The following is a 22,717-nucleotide window of genomic DNA, read 5'->3' on the forward strand; positions in this document are numbered from 1 at the left end:
AACATAATGTCAGTACCCAACTTCATCATACAACTAATTTTCAAATAGTGCTTTTACAAGTTAGGGGAAGAATCTGCTAGTCTCCTTGAGATATGCTTCTAAGGTTACAGTCTGCAGAAAGTTTTGTATGAGATTTTTCATGCGAGTTATTTCCCTTACTCTAGTGAGCAAGAGCTTCATTTACAGACACTCCCCGCAGACTTCATTTGTAATAACTTTTCAGCCTAAACTCCTCCCCAGCTGTTAGGTAGCACAGGTCTTCCAACAAGGTATCATGATTGGTTTTCTAGGATACACATGTCAGTCAAATGCAGGATTCAGTAGCAAACGAGCCAAGGCTATTATTTTGACAGGGTTCTCTTCATCTCTGTCAGTATGTGAACTGATAAATGCTTGATAAACCTAGAGTGCCAAGTTAGTGATTGTTAATGGCTAAAGAAAATGTTGGACACTGGATGTGGCTGTTTGACTCTGCCAAGTGGACGGAGTCGAATTTTTGGGTGATCCATGGGAACTGACCACATATAGATATCCTACTGCTCAACGGTGTGTTTGAAATCTGAAGTGCTATATGAACTTAGTTATAAAACTAAGTTGTATTGTCCCCAAATTAGAATCCAGGTGAAAGTAGTTTTCAACATCACACTCAAAGTTTTATATAACACAGTCTGGCCTGACCATTACAATTTAATTCCAGCAGACAACTTGACCAGCTTTTCTCTACGTAGAGCAAATCTACATGCTACAGATAGATAGCTCTCAATGTTCGCATTCACTCCTACGCCCCAAATAACTGTAAGTATGTCCTCACTTTGCCAAAGAGGAGAGCGATGAGGCGACTCGACCAGAAATCAGCCACAGAGAGTTGCTATTCCTCATCTATGAACTCTGGATTGCACCAAGCTGGTCCTTTCCTTTACTGTATAGTCCATCATCTTACATTCATGAGAGAAATTATATTCATATTACATACATAGCACATAGTAAACTGTTCACAGGAAAGTAGGACATTCTTTATAATTAATCACTATGCTTGAAAAATTACTTATGTACTCATGCTCTTTCAACAAAGCCTGGGTTTTGTACTGGTTTGGAATGTATATGCTGTCCTTGTGAAACCTATGGCTGGAGACGGGACGCGTGTTAAGGCCAAAGGGCCGCCATTTCTTGTCCTTAGAATGCTACATGAGTGAGTTATTCATTCACTTGCTTAGTTATTTTTATATTTAATATTGCAGTATTGGGGATGAAACCCAGAGCCTTACAAATACCAGTTGAGTATTTTATCAGCGAGCTGTGTCTTTGGCTTCTTTCATATATTTGAATGCATAAACGAGGATGGCCTGAGTTCAAAGGTGGCAATACCTGTCATGTTGTGTTGTGAAGCGGGAATTCTTCCACAGAAAGGATAGTTCTTATTCATCATTGGGCCCATTGCATCAGCCAGATCGTTAGAGATTAATAAATGTTTGCTGAATGAGAGATGGATAAATGTACTAGTGGGTACATCTCACAGATGGCTAAAACAACCCTGGCAAGCGTTTTCACATTTTGGACTGTTTTCAGAAATTTCTCACAGGAGCTAATGCATCTGAATGAGATCTTTCTTTCAATTCTTCATTCATGACAGCAGCCTTTTCTTGCTTGTGGACATGAATGATTAAGGACTCTTAGCGGAAATTATTTTAATTACAAAAATAAGAACAGTTTAATTGTAAATGCGAGATGCAAGCTTTTTGCAAATGAGAACAGTGGCTTTTCTTATTCCCACCTTTGTTTACCTTTAATGTTTCTTATCATTCATAGTAAAAGCATTCGTGAGACTGCAGAATTGGGCACATATCACTGTAGAACACACAGATGGGAATCTACAATGCTAATGCAGGAAGACTCTGAAGTCATTGGTAGAAACTCCTCTCCACTAATAATTGTATGAGCTGGGACCGGAGAAATGGCTCGGGAGTTTGCACTGGTGTTTTAAGAACCTGAGTTTGTTTCTTAACACCCATTTGGGTAGTTCCAAAGAACCTGTAAATGTGGCTCCAAGGAATCCCAAATCCTTTTCTGGCTTCTTGGGGCATCTGCAGATTTCTGGCCTGTACTCACACAGATATGTACATATAATTAAATAAAACTTAAAAAAAAATTTTTGTAAGCTCAATTTTCCTAGGGTAGTTAGACAAAAGAGCAGAAATCTAAGACATGAAGGGAAAATCTGGGGAAATCTCTGCCCCAGTAACTATGGAAACACTACAGATATCTATGTGAAGAGATAGTGGATACAGACATAAACACCTTGGAAATGAATTAGGGAAATGCAGACGTTTACCCTCTGGAATATCTGGAGCAATAACACTGCACTTGAAAGCTAAAGGGAGCATGTAGCTTCTCAACCTATACTTTGACATTAACATCTCACACTTGTACAACATTTATCTCTGGATGTTCTTACAAACTTGAGAGAGAGAGAGAGAGAGAGAGAGAGAGAGAGAGAGAGAGAGAGAGAGAGAGAGAGAGATTGTTCTGCTGCACTGAGTTTGTGGCATATCCTTTGTGGGGAGGAAGGATTCTAGAAATACCTTTATTATACCCTCGTCTAAAGCCACGAGCAGCCATCCAAGCCACCCTTGACAGTAAAGGATGAGACTCGATGACACACATGGCTTTTGCCCAGGAACTAGAGGCTGAAGGAACGATGGATACCACAACAATATTTCCTTTTCGGTACACACAACATGTGAATTCAACAGTACTTTCTCTGAGAAATAACAAGGATGGGAGGTGTGTTCCTTCCTCAAGGACTAGCTTACAGTCCTCAGGACAAGGAGGCTCAGGAATTAAAAAAAAAAAGTCAAGACATCAAGGTAAGAAAGATGGTTAAATCTGTTCTGACAAGAGAAAGGGATAGGTCATGGTTGTGTAGCTTGGTGTTCTTGTTCTAACAATGTTTGCAGGTGCTGTCTACTTTTCTTCCTATGGGGTGCCTCATCCAACCTTGATGTGAGTATCGTGCTAGTCTTTCTTCAACTTGTTATGGCTTGTTTGGTTGATATGCCTGGGAGGCACGACATCTTTCCCGAGGAAGAATGGGCCTGGGGGACAGGAAATAGTATGGGACTGGAAGGACAGGGGAGAGGGGAACCTGAGGAGAGAAAAAAACGAAAAGTAAAATAAGAAAAAAGGATCGCATACAAGCAAGAAGCTTCCTGGACACTGGCTAGCAATTCCTAAACTGCACCGGGTTATGAAGCAAGCAAGAGAGACAAGGAAAGACCCCACAGGAAGATATGTTCACAACTCTGGAGGTATTAAAGGTTCTTGAGTAAAACTGAGCATGGGTTGGAGACTAATGAGTAAGGTCCTCGGGAGGAGTGAGGGAAGACCTGAAGGTTGTGCCTGACTTCAGACTTGTCAACCTGCTGTGGTGACTGCCATTTCTAGTGTGGGGTTAACAAACAGCCAAGCACTCCATAAGCAAGCCAATGAATGGGCAAGCAGTACACTTCTGCTATCACTGACCAGGACAGTGATGTAATCAAAATGGTATCTCACAAAGATAGTCTTGGGATATATGCATGCTTGGGGGACATGGCTTGGAACAGCACAGACCTGTTGTAACCAGAATTTAGATTTCAGCACATGAATTGAAAATGACTTTTTGAGAGGCTACCATATGATATGTATTAATTAACTCCATTAAGTTCAATTTGTAGTTGGTTAATTTGTGGTTCTACTGAACACCCAAAAAAAATAGCATGAGTCATGAAGCTAAAGTAAGGACAGAGCAGGAATTGGGGGCTCCTGAAAGGCAGATTATAGACTCCTGCACACTGGAAATACTCTGACACGCTTTCAGTCTCTGGCATATATTTTTGACTCAGGAGTGACAAGCTGAAGGAAAAATCCCAGTGTGTAGCTAAATTATGAGATGCTGATATTAAGGTGCATTGACCTCTAAAATTGTGTTAAAGTTATGTTTAAAAAAATGTGCTTACTTGATGAAAGTGATTTTAAATACCACAATAAATAGGTTTATGTATTCTAAATTAATTTAGTGGGTAAAATTATAAAGTAAGTCTAACGTCAGCTCTCTGGCAGTGTGGTAGCATAAGCCCATGGAGATTTGTATATGACCAAAGCTAATTTGGACAATGATATGATCTTCCGGACCCCATCAGAAATACCAGCAACCCATCATGGCTTGCAGAAGAGGAGTGACACTAAGCATTCCATAAGGCTCATCTAAAAACCATAAGAATCATTAAAAATGACCTGATCCCTCTTTTGGTGTTAGGCATCTGAGGAAGATCAATATTAACTTTGTCAAGACACATTACCATATGGAATGAGTCATGTGACTCAGAGTGCCTTGATCTAGTGAGAGGCTACCTCATAAGTGCTAGAAAGCTTTTGAAATCTAAGCACCCCAGATAGATCTCCTCTGTGATCATAATTTAGTATTTATTGGTTGCTGATACTAATACCCATTGACATTTGCCAACTGATATATTAATTAGCTTCTTCTCATTCCCCAGGGAAGAAAGAAAATTACAGAGTAATCCATCTGTGATGATCTGTAACCTTTCTGGTACTTATCACATCCAGGGCCATCAGTAACATCGCATATCGAACCTCCAAGGCTCTGGTGATGACAAATTTCTCAATTAAAAAAAGCCCATGCTTCTTGTGTTAGAATTTGAATCAGGGACAAAAAGGAGATATTCAAAGACAAAATACTCCTTTCTGTCCTGTATAGCCAGAGGAACTTTGAAGATAATTAGCTGCATGAGTAGACTTCCTTGGATGGATTCCCAGGTTTTTGCTAACTTAAATAAGGAGAATAATGTATTAAATCTTCATCTTTGCACTGTCCATTTCTTTAGGTATTAAGCATGTGTGGTGCCTGAGCTATGGAGTGTTCCTCATCCAAAGTGAGACTACATACTACATGTACACACAACATACTGGAACATGACCAAGCATATGCTTAATATAATGATGAAAGGCAGAGTATCAGTGCTACTACATGAAAATGACTCACTTCATGTAAAACATAGAATGTACTTTCAACTCTGTCTAAACACAGATTATTCTCTTGAGTCATTTAATTTGTTGGCACATAACTTTCAAGAGTGTGTGTTTAAAGGCTAACTATTGAGCTGTTACTAAATTTCCATTGACAATTTTCCAAAAGATTTACTTACTTTAAGTTTGGGAATGTTTGCATGCATACACATATGTGAAGCACATGCATGCTATTTTTACAGAGGACAGAAGATGGCATCAAATCCACGGAACTGGAGTTGTAGATGGTTATGAGCCTCCCTGTGATGCTGGGAACCAAACTTGGGTCCTCTGAGGAAGAGGAAGTGCTCTTTATCACTGAGCCAACTCTCCCACTCCTAGTTTATAGTGTTTTCTAAAAATTAAGATGTGTGCACCAATATTGTATTTATTATATGTATGTATATGTATATATGTATATATATATACACATATATATAAAATCGATGGTTTCAGTAAATTGTGTTAAATAAAACATCATTAATTTTTTTTTCATTTGTTGTTTTTCTATGAAAAATTATAAAGTATATGCGTGTCTGAAATCACTCTACTTCATGACATTCCTGAAAGGTGTGGAGGATTCTATTCAAAGAAAATCTGCATCCCTGAGTGAGGCAGAGTGTGATCACAGTACAGGGGCCCTGCTATTCCAACCCAGAGTTCTCATATAACCAGAGAGGAGACCCTCAGCTACCCTGGAAGAGCCATGAAAGGGCAAGGGGGAGAGTAGGAAAAGTCCTTACCCTAGAGGCTGGGATGCTTGGCCTGCAAGCATCCGTTCATGTTAGAAAGGAGATGTTTGGGTACCAACAACATTGTTATGGCATTGACAAACAGAATCTGAGGCCCAGGGGCTAAGGGCCACTTCTGCAGAAGTGCATGAAAGACAACACAAATGTTCTTGGGCGTGATAGTGGGTACCATTCTTTCCAGTTCCCACCTCCAGAACAAGACATGCTTTTCTTAGATACTGATTTCCCGTCACCTGACAGAATAATGCTTACGTTATGATGATGGCTGACACCAAGCTTTAATGAATTTTTATAAAGCCAAAGACTAAGGGGTTGAACAGTAGTGCTGGTAAAATTCACTGAATGTATTCTCTAAACACAGAGTGCATTGCCATGCTAAATGCTTTCAAATGCTTGTTCACAAAGCCTGTGTGCATCCACAAACACGGGCTCATTTAAGGTCCATGTCTTCAGTTTTACCAAAGGAAGAGGCACAGAAAAGCATCCATCTATTATGAATAATGGCCATAGATGGTAACAAACACTGATTCCGGGACCAGGCAGTAACAAACAACAGGATCAGGGCAAGTACTCCAGTGATAAGGCTCGTAACATAGCTGAGTTCAAACGAACCATTTATGAACTTCAGCTTTGGGCTATGTGGTCACCAGTTCCATGTTTGTCAAATGTTCCAAACGTAGAAATCACATTTTATATCAGTCTTCCCAACTTTAAAATATTATACAAGCCATGCCAGATATGACATGGCCATGGACAAGACTGTAAGAAAGTTCACCAGGTACCATTTGGTTTAGACTCAGTGTTTGGCGTGATGAACAAACACTGTTCTTCTCTTGTTCTCATTCCTTCCTTCCTCCATTTTAAGCCTTCAAAAAAGGAAAAAAATGTGCGTGTGTATGTGTGTGTGTGTGACTTGTAGTATAAAGAAGGTAACTATTAATTTTGACATTGATATACATAAAGAGCAAATTAAGTAGCTCCAGTCTACCATTGAGTTTGAAGAGTAACGTTGAGGCAAGATCAACACACACATGTACAACCACCCCTCCATACCACAATATGCACCACACACACACACACACACACACACACACACACATGCACACACACAGGCACAACTTTAAACTGTTGCTCACTTTTGTTAGTAAGGGATCATGACTTGTGAACATTGCCTTTTGAGGGGTGCTGTCTTGTTCGTACTCGTGGGCCCATAATCACAATACAAATAAGATAATAGAAGCAAATAATGAATTTCATAAACATTTAAGGAATATTTTTAAAAGAAATATCATTGATACATGAAATGTACAGGGTAGTTCAAAAGGAAGGGCTCAGTGTTGAATGGCTCACATGACTTAACAATGTAAAATTATACACATGTTAAATAGAATCAAGCTTTGTAAATTAGGCCTAACACGTGGAAGCTCAGTAGGGCACTGACTAGCATGTTAGCTTCGGTTACCATCCTTACACTACAGTGATTAATGGAATTCATCTATACAGCATTTAATACAGGGGCTTGATTTCTTCTCTATATTCTGTATTTTCAAAATTACCGTCTTGCTTGCTCAATCCATATTGATTCATTCAGAAAAAAATGTATGAAAAATGTACAAAACCGTTTTCCTGATGACCAATGAAAATTAGAGAATGAGGAAAAGGATTTCTATTTTTGTTTCCACAGAAAATGAAAAGATGTGGATTCCTTCCAGACTAATGTGGTTTGATCACGCCAGACTGCCTGAAACAGAGTACAAGCTGATCCTACATTCAAAACAGCTGGACAAAACAGCCCTACAGACTACAGCCAGGATATCTGAATTTTCTTCGAATCCCCCACGACAGCGCCCCTTACCAGCAGGAAGTAGTTTGGAAAGAACGACGCCCAAATTCCCAAATATTGTGTATAAATGTTTGTTTTCATTTAATTGGACTTTGTTATATAAAATTAAATAAAGAAAAAAAAGAAAAAAAAGAAAATTAGAGAATGAGTTGATTTGGGTTAGTATGGCAATTTTGTTTAAATTTTCTTTGTGACTTAAGGGGCAAATTGCACATTTGGTTGGGTGATTCTACAGGGCTATGCCATCTTGTTAGCTCTTCTGGACCCATAATCTATACATGAATGGCATAGTATATATTCATCAAGACAGGGGATGTGGATAGAATGGAACATAAAGATTCATACCCACTAAAGAGTTCATATATCAGGTTTTGCCGACATAAAAACACATGTGCACAAACAGCCTAGTCTCTCTCCCTGGATTCTCTCTTCTCTCCAAGCCAAAATGTCAGGACACAGTGTTTTCCAATGCAAGGTAGACATTTGAAATGTTTCATAGGAATAGTGTCATGAATGTCTTACATAGTTACCTTCTGTCTACAAATGGGTCAGGATATCACAGGGTTCATCCTTTCAATGAAATTTTCTACTACAGGTAGGTACAGTTGAAATTTCGCTGGCCCGGTTGCTGATCTGAATGACAGAATTCTCAGAAGAGCCAAAGGAAACCTCTTCCTGCAGGGCTTGCTTCTCTGCTATTTTTCACAGCACAATAAAATCAAGAACTTGCCACTAACCATCATTAGTTTTCACCAAAATACAGCAAAATAAATGACTTATGCTTTGCTATATTTTCAGTAAGAGAACATGTTTTTTTTTCCTTTTACAAATCCAAGAGAAAAATAAAAGTTTAAACAATATTATTTATAAATGAACATATTTCATTATGAAAGATGCATTTGTACCTGTCTTGAGAATGGCACGTGAAAATGTTTTTATAATTAATATGTTTATTAAAGTTTAAAGTGTTCAATGAATGAATGTATTTATTATTAGTTATTCACAGGAGCATTCATAGGTCTGAATTTGTCAGATGTTGTGAACCACAGGAGAAGGAATTTCCATATACAATCCACTGCCCCTCTGCCGAGTATCAAATATGACAGTGGCAGTTTTTGGCATGTAGCACATCCTGCAAGGGCAAAAACGAGTTCAAACTTTCTGTTTATGCAACATACTTAAGTGTCATCTGACGTTAACTTGGAGTCTCAATTGATTTTAGGCTATAGTTTTACTTCCATCTGAATGTCAAGGTCACCATTATCCGATTACTGACACTCCGAACTGTCCATTGTCACTCTTGGCTAACCCTGTTACATTCACGAAAATGCCAACTTTCAATACTGCTTGGGGTGGTGACAGTACCCTGAGCATAGGGAATTGACCCATCCTGTTATCGACCGTTCTAAAGTGCTATAAATGCACATGCGTGGAAATGAATGACCTCTGTGTGTCTCCACAAAGATGCCAGTAGAGAAAATTCACACAATGTGACAATACGTCTCCCAGCATTCTAAGGAACGGCTATCGATACCACCTAGCATGCGGCATCCGTACCTAAGCTCCTCCTCATTGTGTGAGCACTGATAGCACATTACGTCTGTCCAGCCTTATTAAAAGTCTGCAGTACACTGGTTCCACATAATGCAATGGCCTTGTCACATCGAATCTTAGGAGATGACACAGTGAAAGAACTTTTCATGTGTGGCCTGGATACCACACAGCCCGGGTTACCTCCTGTCTGCACTCGGGATCTACTTTACAAGGCGACCTAATTGCAGATTAACATGTTTCCTGGCAAGAATTACATGAGTGCATTTAGAGATAACTATTCCATAACTGAGGCAGCATTAACACTGGGGTAATGTCTTATGTCACCTTTCTTTATGAAACCCTTTCTGAAGCACAGTATTTTTGAGTTACAGCCTTGGAGTTTTATCCTTTGGGTTAAAAAATAAATACAAAAAACAAAACCATGATTCACTTTAGTTGGCAAGCAGTGAGTAATGGAGATGTCTTGTCTGTTTGGAGCACACATCCCACTGCCCCAGAGGAGTTCTTACTGTGGGTCATAGTCAAACAGTAGACATGCCAACTCAAATTGGTTTTTACTAAGTTCATCATGGTTGTGAAAACAGACATGATATCTTGGGGGTAAAGCATGGGCATTAAAAAAATATTTAAAAAAACTTATTATACAAAAGATAAGAAGTCAAATATACCAATGAAGTAAACAAATTTGCATGTTCCTTTCCACTGTTCCAGAACAGCGCATCTCAAGCCATGTGTGTGACTCAGCATATCTACAGCATCATTGGGGGAGCATGTATTGTTTCCAAATATGTCAAATCTGGATATCTGACACAGTTTCCTTTTAAATCATGACATTATTCTCTCTTTACAGTACTTACTGCACTGATGGTCCCTTGCCCATCAGAGAAATAGGAAGTTGCTACAGTGATTAAAACATAAACAAAAACCACTTTCAATTTTTCCCTGTTGCAGAGTAACACCATATGCTAGTCTGTGAGCCTTAGTTTATAGACCATTTCTACACAGAGATTAGACGCCATGAAACCACTCTTCACTCTAGGCTTAAATAGAGCTATTATTAACAGTCTCATGAGCAAACGAACTTACACTCTGCTTTTACTGTCCTTTCTACTAAAGCACTGCCCAGACTCCAAGAGCTCCTTTCTCCAATGTCATAAGTACCTAGAAACACAGCAATAAAGCAGCTAATTAAAGTTATTCATTGAAAAATCTATGAATTTAATATGTATCAGGTTCTGTGACTAGCTCTGGAAATCACAAGAGAAGAAGGAAATCTAGGTGCCATGAAGAAAAAAAAAAATGAATTCTCCTCTGCAAACTCAGAGCAAATGGGGCAGATTACTCTGGAGTCTAGAAAAGTAAGGAGAAAGGATGGGTCTTGATTAAAAGAACTTGATTGCTTCTACTAAAATCATTTAAGTGCCTTACTAGTTGTAATATTTCCTTGAAAGATGTATAGCCTGGAGATATAAATTGGGAAGATGACCAACTTAAAAAGAGCAAAGAATGGGGACAATGGCAACATTAATGTCCAGTCCTTTAGAAGCTCTGCCTATTGTCCTTCTTGCTTTTCTTTGAGCTATGTCTGTTCTTAATAAATCGTGCTTGAGTTATGGTATAATTCCGTTAAAACGGGCACCTGTCTTCCTGTTGATCCACCTTCAGTGTTTTACTAGTGTTTCTTCTGTGTCCCCCCCCCCCATTTGCACCCTCCCTATTTTATAGGAGGATCAAACCCAGGGACTAGCACTGGCTAGGCAAGCTCTCTACCACTGAGCTAAATCCCCAAGCCTGGTGTGTTTTATATGTTAAGTACTTTTGTTTTCTGAGCTATAAAGATTAAGCAAATTAAAGTGTTTTCAAATGCTAATGAGAGAGTGAGAAGTAAAAACATTTTTTTTTTTTTAAGGAAGTGAGAAGAAATTAGCAAGCTGTGCACCTGCAAGGCTCATGGAGAAGGATGCTTTGTTCAGTAGATGACACAGGCCCTGTTCATGGTGAAGGATACTTGGAGAACTTGCTGAACCTGAACAGCACTGGAGGGGTGTGAAATGATGCTTCTGTTGATGAGCTTCAAGCATTTGCCATCCGAAGGAGGCGTAAAGTAGGAAGCAAGTGCTATGAAAAGATAAGCCTCGAAGTCTAAGTGAACATGAGGTAGAACTGTCTGGCTCACCGATTAGTCTGTGCACATTAACCCTGACTAATGTTTTTAAGGCTGAGGAGGCGGCTCAGCAGGTGAGAGCACCTTGTACCAATCCACTTACCGAGCCTGAAACCTGAGTCCCCTCACTTGGAGAACACTTGGTAAAGGAAAATAACTGATTCACAAACGTCCTCTGAGTTTGACTTATGCTCCATGGCAAGCATCTCTCTCTCTCTCTCTCTCTCTCTCTCTCTCTCTCTCTCTCTCTCTCACACACACACACACACACACACACACACACACACACACACACACACACACACACAGAGGGGAGAGAGAGAGAGAGAATAGAAAGAAGCTGCCCGGGGCTTTTGAACAGTGAACACATGCAGCTCACCTATTATATGTACAGAAAACACAAGGAGAAAGGAATAAAAGTGAATGGCCTTCGCTTTACATTCCTAACACTATGTAAAACTGAGATTTCATCAGATCATTGTAAATTACAGGAGATAATACATAGACCACAGATGAAATATGGAAAGGATTTGTCCATTCAAGGCCTTTTTTGTGGTCCTTTTCAGTTCTAGAAAATGTCACAAAATCAGCTCTATTTAAAACATTACCACAGAAGGAAGGAAACTAGAAATTCAGGTGATAGGAACTGCAGGTATTCTTATTTATATCTTAAAAATTTCCAAACCTCAAGGATTAGAACATAGTCCAAATTCGCCCACAAGTAGGCCACACAGTTCTTCTTTCAGAATGGTTTTCCAAAGTAGAGCTATGTACAGTGTAGATGATCTACCTCTTAGCTTTCTTAGTTAAAGACACCAGTATGCCCAGGAAACACGGGAAGGAGAGAAATCCCTTTGTCTTTCTAAAACTGTTGGGTCACACCTGCCTTCCAAAATAAAGGAAGAAAGGCTAGACATAGAGATGACAGTGTTTGTTAATACTTCCGGTGCATTGCATCTCAGCTCTGCTACTGACTCAGGTTTTATGAAACAAATCAATGATTTGCAGAGTTCATGTGACTGATCTTGGTACAATTACCAGGATTTACCTACCTGGTAAAAGTGTGTATATTGGAGGGGGGGGGGAGTTACACATGTTTGTGCTTATACCTCTGTGTATGTGTGTGCATGGGCTGAACGACAATGATGGGTATTATTCCTCAGGCACCACCCACAATTTCATTCTCTTATTTTGTTTGAGACACTGTCTCTCACTAGCCTGCAACTCACCAGGTAGGTTACGCTCACCAAGTAGGACCCCAGCAACTCACCATGTTTCAGTACTGGGTTACTCTGTGTGTGTGTGTGTGTGTGTGTGTGTGTGTGTTCTGGAGTTTGAATTCAGGGCCTTATGCTTGCTTGTAAACACTTTAGTAACTGTCCTATATGCCTGCATAGCCTGTACCTTTTATTAAATAAATGAGGAAAAAGTCATGCCCCTTTGTCTGTAAATGGCATCATTTCGAACCAGGCAAGACACCGGAGTGATTCCCACATTTGTCTTTGTGAAAACTGTTAGAAACTTCAGGTGAGTAGACATGCAGTTAAGATCTCTTTCAGAAACCCTTCCTAATATGCACTTCCTGAGAAGCCTTTCTAAGTAGCTGCTGGCATCCATGTCTCTGCTCATCAGTGGGTGAACACAAAAGGGGACAAGGAATGGCTTTTTAGTAGAGTTCAAATGATGAAAAACAGAATGCATGCACAGCTTAATGCAGTCAATACTACACTATCAAAGCTGGTTTGTGCATTCATTTTCAGAACTTTCCCTGGTATACTGCACACACAAAAAATATTCAACATAATCTAAAGAATGGTTACTCAATAAAAAATGGAAATTCATAAACATGGTCATACCTATACAGCTAAAAAGAGGCATGGTTGGACAACTGGTAAAGAATTTCCTTACGTTAATTTCCTTGATTAAGAAAAGTCTTACATGTGAGACATGCAGACAGCCCTCTGGAATCTGTAGCTAGTATCCAGCTTAAAGAGAGCTAGCAATGGCTTCAAAAGCTCCACTCCATCCTTGCTTGACTGTACATCCCAACATCATTTATACCACTGCACAAGTTTCGTTTTTAGCCCGAAGTTCCTGAGTTTATCACATACGTTTATTTATTTTTATTTATTTATTTGTATTTTCCGGAGTAGTATTACTTATCCTCACATTGTTTGAGCTTCGTATAAATGGTGAAACAACTTTGGTGATTTATGTGTTGTCTTCCTCCTGAAATAGGCTTTGGGATACCCAGACATTGAGTATGGTGAAGTTCACATTTGTGTTCCAAAGGACTGCATAGAGCAGAGATCACCGTTGACATAGACTAGATGGGGGTAATTATTTTTTTTTAGCTGCATTTTTGTTCACAAATGCTTCTTAGAAAATTCTTTTGCACGTCTACTTGACTGTAGCAAGGAATTACAGTTAGAGGGTGTGGAAGTGTTCAACTAGACAGGTGTTTCCAATGTGTTTAGCTATAGTATAGTAGTGTTATACTCACTCTTCAAAAGTATGAAAGATCTTCACATTTCATGGCACACAACTCTTGGCATACTCAAAAATGGTAATTCATACTGAAAGTAAATCCTAGCTCACCCATCATGGCCATTCATTAGAGAATCATTCAGTACTTCATGGAGAGCTTTGGTTGTACACACAAAATATTATCTCCCCATTTTTAAGGCTACAAAAAGCATCATCATTTGTATCCATAATACAGCAAGTCTATGTTTAAAAAATAATTCTGTTGAGGCTCTCAAATTAATCTTCCACTTTTAAGAATGGAATTTCCCTATTAGGTTCTGTCAAAACATTTGTCTAGTGCTGCCGTGTTTTGCCAAAGAAACACATTTTCCAGTCAAAACAATTAATTAGAAGCCATTAATGATGCTTTCAAAGACTTAAATTGTCACTGAAATAAAATGAGAAACGGGAGGGGACCAAACTCCCAAGATATGATGCTGAGAGCAGGTGACATCTGCCTAACGTCCCTTGAGTTCTCCAAACTTCTGTCACTACTGCACCAACTCTGACTTTCTCCATTTGTAGAGCAGGTGGACACTCCTGATTTGTAGTGGGTGTGAACAGGAAGCGTAAATCTCCCTTCTCCTCTCAGGGAGTATTTAACATTGATAACACTTTCCTCCTGGTATACACAGTAGTTGGAAAGCCGTCATTGAACTAATGGATGCATTTCTAATGGCTATACATGTTCCGGAAATTGTGAAAATCTGTGAGTTATGAATTACTTGATAAAAGTAATTGCGCAGCTGCATTGAACATGAAACTCTGTCTATCATTTATCTACCCACCTATCTTCACACCCACATGTCTACACTCCATCTTATCTTTTTATCTCCAAAACTGGAGATAAAATGCTTTCAGCGGCTACAACTAATGGAGCCCAGGTGAGTGAAGCCAATATAGAACAGTTAAGTTTTCAGTTACATGACCCACAAACTACACCTCAAGCCTCTGTAGTTGCTGCTTAGAGAAAAGAATTTGCTGTTGTATAATACAACTCGCATGAATTCTTGAAAAATCTGAAGGTGATTCTACTCATGGTTGGTTCCTAATGTCCTTCATCTTAAACTGGAACATGTTAGAATCTACAAACTAGTACCCAAGAGCACACCATCCTATGAAGACCTAGGAAATAATCCTGGGCAGTTATCAGTGCGATTCTCTGAGGGAAAGTAAAAGCAGTCATTAGACTGCATTTCACTTTGGCTCCTTAGATATTTTATAGGAAAAAAAACAAAAAACAAAAAACAATATACCTTCCTATCTACCTGGAATCTTCTAAGGTCATGCTATCTAAGTCCAGATGTTACTCACATTCAGGTGGAGTCGGCAGAAACGACCACAAACAGTGCACACACTTATCCATGCATTTCATCTCATGCTTCATGAATGGACGTTCTGTCCTTCAACAAGGGTCAGGCTTCCCTCTCAAAGACTCTGTGACTACCTTTTAATTTAACTACTATTTAATTCAATTTGTTTCTTACAGCAAGATATATCTTGGTCATGACATTTGGGCATACCTTCTCTTCTTGTACTTCTTTGTATTTTACAGACCATCCCTGTGGAATCATACACATTCTTGCTATTCCAGTTGGCTGTGTCCTTATTAAACCACGTCTGAGGAACGGTTTCCTTTGTTAGGTCAAATATTGTGGATATCCATCAGAAAACATTGCATTAGCCAGCTTTGTTATATGACCTTTATGTCATTGCATTCCTTACAATTATTGCTTTAAAAACCTTTTTAAAATTGACTCTGCATGCTGTAACATTTTAGAAACTGATAACTCATAAAAATGGATTGCTAGGAATTTTATGTCATGCCACAGAGAGGTATCTTTAACAGTATAGACTGCACTGTCTTTATGTCAAGATGTAAATGAGATAAAAAGGAAGAACAAAAATAAAATATTGTAGGTTAGTATCAATAGGGGAAGAAAGAAAAAGAAAAAGAAAAAAGATAAAAACAATTCTGGGACTCTTGGGCACAGACCTATAATAAAAATTACTGTTTGACACTAATCTCTGTACAAATATGACCTTCTTTAAGAAAGATTAGTACCAGTCTCGTTTTATATACTGTTTTCCCTTTACTTCTTATATAAATCATCTTTTAGACTATTTGTAGGGCTGACCTCATAAATGGGCAGGCCCACCTCATAAGAGCAGTTAAATGTCAAGGCAGAGTTTAAACAGACGCAGATATGCTTGGCGCGGGAAATGCTGGCTGTTGAAAGACAGTGGCCCCGAGTGATCGCATGTATTAAAGGTTTATGGACATTATCCTCAAGGCCCCAAAGTGGATTAGAGATTTATCTTTTTCATAAATCCAACACAACACGCAGCGTGGAATTAGAAAGATAAAGGACAATGCAAGGGACTATTCTCCAGAACCTACACTTTGTATCCATTAGTACCCCACGTCTACTCCAAGAGCTTCTGCAGCCACTGGTGCCGGGCGAAGGCTCCGCTCTCAGCGTTGAGCACCTACACCATTCTGACAACGAAGAGATGCCAAGGGCCCCTGTCCTGTTTCTAGGTCCCCCACCTTGGGAGGCTTTCATGCGCAGGAGTACTAGAAGCTGAGCGGACTGGCCCGCGCGCATTTATCATCCCCCAATCTTGGATGTGGGGTTGCTAGTTGCAAGCCACCTTGTACTCGTGTGTAACCCATATGAAAACTCTGCTACCTTGCCGATAAATATATATTTTAATTAACTGCCAAACCATACGCAATTGCATTAAAATTCTCTATCTTTTTTTTTTTTTCTGACAGAAAATATAAACAATCAGATTTAAGCTTGGACATGTACCTAAGGCCATGAGGAGCGGGGGCCACTTGGATTGAGAATCTTTGTCTTACTTTGTTTTATAGGTATGCCTTTGTTTTTAAGAAAAGAGGATGACCAACTATAGAGACACCATTCCCTCGGTTACCTTGGAAACGCGGTTGGCAACTTCTCTGCCCACTGTCAGGCCCTGGACGAAGGTGCGCGCAGCGATGAAGGCGCGTGTGACCTGAATCTTGAGTTTCCGCGGCACGTCTCCAAAGGGCTTCAGCTGGTCCGTGTACTTGCTCACACACTCAAGGTAGTCCTCACTGAAGTGATACTGGGGGTTTATCAGCTGGAACATCCGCTCCAGGAGCCGCGCCCAGAAGTCATTGAGCATCTCCTCCAGGTTGACGTTACCCCCTGTGTAGTATCTTTTCAGCTCAGTGAAGAGGTCCTGAAACACCTCCGAATTCTGCATGTACAGCATCCCATAGGTCCGCACAAACATGTCATTTAGGGACTTCTCGGCATTCTCCAGCAGCTCACGGAAAAATTCTAGAGAGCAAACAAGAAAGCAGGCATAAATGAATTATCTGCAGAAATTCCAAGACCACTCTACCTTAACAACTTAACTGTTTTCTTTATTGGGTGATGTTGAGACTCGAACCTGCTGCCCTCACATGTGCTAGGAATGCTACCACTGAGCTATATTCTTAGCACAACACACTCAGTTTAATGTGCTGCTATATAGAAAAAAACAATTCTTTGATTAAGTTATTAATCGATTATTGAGGAGCAGTGAGATTCGATTTACACCAGAATTTCTAGTACGTAAATCAGAAGACCCCATGATTTCTAGTTCAAAACACATCAGTTAATATTAGATTACCAAGTAATGAATGCCCTTCTAAAAATGGCTCAAATTATCCTTCCAAGTATTATTAAATTTCAGAAAAAATTCTCATGACTTGATAGAAGCTCGCTTGCCAGAGATAGATCAGCATAGAAGTTGTTCCACAGATGAGTGCCAGTGGAAAACTACGTCAAGGTTTTCAGCCCATTTTCACTGTGTAAGTTGGGTGAGAAACAGCAAAGAGAAGATAGTTAGAGGTTATCAGTTCTTTCTGTACCTGGAGCTATGTCCCCACTTGTAAGAACAGGCTCAAATGAAGTCCACACATTCCAAGGGCTCCAAGAAGAAATTACAGAACAACTCTCCTTTGTTGAGTGCTGGACAATTATTTCCCAAATGCAGAAGGAAAGGTTGGCAAATCCTGTCCAGTGTTTCTAGGAACTAATTTGTTCCCCCCCCCCTTAGAAATTGGCTGAGTATTGAGTCTAGAACTTCCTTTCAGATGCATAAGGAATTAAACATCCTCTCGATAGTTAATTTGCATCCCTACTGATTGTGACTACTCTGTGCTGTTTTCAAACAAAGCCAAAGCAATAGAGTTTAAAGAGGAGTCTGTTGAGTTGGCTTTCATGGAGGAAGAATACTTTTCCTGTATTGATATTTTCATTTTAATAAACGTTTACTATGTACAAAATATACATAATTAGGAAAGTAGTTCTAGCCCTACAGACACTAGCTAAGCCTAATTACAATAGGATTTTTCAATTTCAAGATTTTAATACAGAATTAAATATTTTCCCCAATTTGTAACATATTTCCACATAGTTTTTCTTTCTTTACACTACTTTTCTTAAATACAGAAATTCTATGTTCACAGATATATCAACATTGAAGAGTTTATTTAGTCTCCATGGTGAACAGAATTTCTTTTTTTTTCTTGAAGTCAGAACATATAATTTTATTTATTTCCTAAAAGTAAAATTACTTTATATTTCATTAAAACTCTATGACTGGAAAGAAGATGGAAAATGTTAATATTTCTGAATTAATCATGACATATTGATATATGTATTGAAATATTATACTCGCAAATATACACAATGCTGTATTAATCAAAAATTAAAAATGGGTTTAAAGATAAGGAAACCACTCTGATGCAATGATTATACACTATAAATAGGTAGATAAATTTCCACAATTAAAATCTTAGTTAAGAAAATATAAATTGGAAGGTATAAACTTTTTAACCTTCAAGACAAAGTAAAGTTGAATATTGAAGATAATTATGTATACTGCATGTCAGCTTGACTTATGACTTTATGAAATCAATGCCTGACAAAAACCTTTTCATAAATATCTACCTAGTTGGTCCTAAATTAGAACAATAAATTATTAATATTGAATATCCAAGTACAAAAACATCTTTAAAAAAACTGTTCAATCTTAGTAGCAAGAATGAAGAGAGCTCCGGTGTGCTAACCCAGGAAGAGGGTGACAGGTGTTATAGATTGTGAAAAAAGTAAAGAATGGAAACATCATTGACTCGAAAAATACTAATATAAATAGACTGGAAAATGTATTCTACTCATGAGCCCTGAACAGCCTATTCATTTGTCTTGTTTTTTTAGGTCATTTTTTTTTTTTTTTTGGACTGTGGAATTAAAGCTTAATTTATTGAACACAGAGTAGTGCCTTCTACGATGAATAGTTAGTAATCAAGTGTGTGGTGTAGATAGTTAGCAATCAAGTGTGTAGTAGGGAGAATAGATAGATGTATAGCCAGCTAGATGATAGATAGAGAAACAGACAGATGATAGAGACAGATAGACAGACAGAAAAATGGTACTGGATAATCCTGCTGTACCCCTGTCTTCACCAAAGATGACACAGTATTTATCTCCAGAGATGAAATTGTATTTTCCTATTACTAAGTGCAATGCCACTAATGTGTTTTCCTCTTCTAACAAAGGGATTCTGAAATACTGGATATAATCCCAATTGGAAGCTGATTGGTTAAAAATGATGGCCTGCTTATTCTCTTATTCTTTCTGCTGTTTAAATTAGGATGCATTGTTGAGTATAGAACGTAAGACATTGTAATTTAATTTACTTGCTCCAAGAAACACTTTATAAGCCCAAGCATGGTGATATATAACTGTTATCTCAGCATTTGAGATGTGTAGGAAGAAAGATCATAAGATCAAGGCCAGTCTGGGTTACTTAATAAGAGCCATCATTAAAATCTAAGGTACCAATTTTGTGAGAGTATGTCATTATCTAAAGAGTTTGGTACTAAGGAAGCAAAACTGACACACACTCACACAGCATCCCCACCCCGTGTTTTTCAGGCCTTGTAGACATCTACTTTTTTGAAGGATGACTCTGAACTGAGGATTTTATGCTTGGATGATACTTGTTTCTTGGGAAACAAAACTGAATTGAGATTTGGAAGACAGTTATCCCTTCCATTTTGCTGATGAAATATCATGCCCTAACATATCAAAGATAATAAAAGTCAGGAGAAATAAAAGAGAATCTCAGGGTAGCCCTTTGTTTATAATAGAAAAGGGCAAAGCTCACATCTGAGAGAAGCCTTCAGTCAACAAAAATTCTCATCTATGAGACACAGTTTGGCTGAACAAAATGGTGTTTGGTTTTTCTTTTCTTTCCTAATCACAAAATATACATCAAAGTTAGTTAGCTGCGCAGGGCTCAGAGAAGCTTCCTAGGTACACAAAAGAACTTCCCCAGTCAGCATCAGCCCTTGGAAGATTCTGTTCACCTGGAGGGGATATTTCCATGCAGATGTCTGTATGCTGTTGGGGGAGGTTGCAGGCTGCCCCCCGCACACCTCCACAAGAGAACAGAGAACAGGTCTGTAGATAAAAACTGCCTCTCTTCCAGAAGCAAGGGTATAAAGTGCTGCCTATTGCTCAGGGCTCATCAGGGGCAAACCATCAACTCCAGGTGCCAAGGGGTAGGAAAGTTTCAAATCAAGCATCCAAGGGAATGAGTGGATGGAAGGGCCAATGCAGGAGCAAGAAGAAGTAAAGCAACATTGGGAAGCAGGCTGAGGCATCCTGAAAATTTATCCGTAGCGGGACACAGCAAAGGTGACTCCCAGCGAGCCAGAAAGAACATGTTCGTGTGAGCACAGAGATAAGCATATCCTGTGTCAGGCAGTGCAGAGATATGGGATACAGCACGCTATGGCATGACTTCCTTTCTACTCTTACGCTTTCATTCTATTTTTATCCTTTTGTTTGTTTGTTCAGTTTTGTAGTTTAAAGAAAGGATCCCATGTAGCCTTGATTAGCCTCAAACTCCCAGTAATCTTTACTTGACACCTCAAGTGCTAGATTACATGTATGTACTTTTAAACCTGATTGCCTATATCTATGGAAAGCTTCTGTAGTGGGGCTGATTCAGGACCAGCAAGATGACTCACCAGGCAGGAACACCACTGTGCCTGATGACCTGACCTTGATCTCCAGGATCTATGTAATGTAAGGAGACATTGGTATACACATGTGCAATCCTGTGAGCGTGCACGCGCGCGCACGCACACACACACACACACACACACACACACACACACACACACACACGAATACATGAAGGGATGTTTTTGGATGACGGTACGAATTTACAAAATTGTATAACTCAAAAAGTGAAAATTGTGTAGTTATTGACAGTTGAAGCTGTCAAGATTACAGATTCTAGATGTGGAGGGCTGAGTCTGATCCTGGACTATTCTCTTAATCTCCAATTCCTCCCCTTAAAATGTTGATGAATCAGAGTTCAGCTATGGAATGGTTTGGAAGAGGAGCATTCCTGAAAGACAGTCTGGAAGTGGTGACCAATAAAGGCAGTGATTCACAGGCACACAACACAGTCCCCGCCTACACTGTCCATGGTTTTTTCAAGCTTGACTGGATAGAAGTGTTCTTCCTTATTTCCGTTAGCATTCAAGACATTTTTGTTTCAACCTTTTTTAAACTATAACCTGATATTGCCACCAGGAAAACATGTTGATTCAAATTGGTTGCATTAATGGAGTAAAACCCCAAATGCAATTATTTTCATCTCTCATCTATATTGATGGTAAACAAACAAACAAAAACATACATGGTTCCAAAATGGCCAGTGGCTTTCTACTGTCCAGGAGCTGTGATCTTAGGGTCAAGTAAAGACAGATATTGTTGTTGCTTAAGACTTGAAGATGACATTGTGTCATGGCCCAGCATTTCTCACTTGGATTCTACTCTGCTACTTCAGGTGCCTTGGTCTCAGTAATGTCACATCAAGTCTTCTTCCCTGGGCACCATAGGAGGAAATTAGCATCCCTTCCTTCTGCCTACTAGATGCCAGTACCATAGCCTTCACTTAGTATGGCAGGAAGAATGCAGTATCTTCGGAGAAAAAGAATCGCTCTCCCCAGCTTAACACTACCTGTTTGGGCAAAGAACATTTCCAGACATTGTCATCCTCAGGTCTATTTTCTTGTAATGATGAGCTATATTTTAAACAGCAGGAGATATAATACAGCTTATATTCAGACTGAGACCTTAGAGGGCAATATTTCATTTCTATGTAAGGTTCCTATTATGGAAAATCTTAAATACTGATGAGAGCAAATGACTGGATGTAGATTGAAAACTTAAGTCTCAGTGAAATACAACCTGGCTCAAAGTTTTGTGTGTGTGTGTGTGTGTGTGTGTGTGTGTGTGTGTGTGTGTGTGTGAGAGAGAGAGAGAGAGAGAGAGAGAGAGAGAGAGAGAGAGAAGAGAGGGGAGAGGAGAGGACAGGAGAGGAGAACACCACATTTTAGAAACACTACTGATTTACCCACCTATAATCCTCCAAATGCAAATAGTTTTTGGATATAATCATCCAGATCCCACCATGTTACAATTTCACAGCCATCTGTGCATAAAACACACTATGGCTTCTGTTCTATTGTGAGTGACATTTGTCATCAATACTGTTGATGATGGCACTTCCCCAATGCCTGCCAGTGTTCCTAAGACATAGACACCTGCCTGCATAGGAGCGTTCCTAGCAATGCTGCCTTCCTGCGGACTCCCAAGCTGTGAGGCAGCTCCATGCATGACAGTCTTCCACAGGGAGAATCCGTCCACTCTGTGGGAAATGTACTGTATTGAAAAAACTCACTTTGGAGTT

At 39.3% G+C, this 22,717-nt stretch overlaps 1 protein-coding gene across 1 annotated transcript in view; it reads right to left on the minus strand.

Moving 5' to 3' along the window:
• Positions 1-22,717, minus strand: part of Gpc6 (glypican 6) — a 948,689-nt gene that overhangs the window by 478,072 nt on the left and 447,900 nt on the right. The window contains exon 3 of the mRNA XM_051195229.1: positions 16,844-17,235. Coding sequence (XP_051051186.1) covers positions 16,844-17,235 — 392 coding nt within the window. The remainder of the gene's footprint in view (positions 1-16,843; positions 17,236-22,717) is intronic.

The sequence above is a fragment of the Phodopus roborovskii genome, unplaced genomic scaffold, assembly GCF_943737965.1.
Source record: "Phodopus roborovskii unplaced genomic scaffold, PHOROB, whole genome shotgun sequence".
NCBI lineage: Eukaryota > Metazoa > Chordata > Mammalia > Rodentia > Cricetidae > Phodopus > Phodopus roborovskii.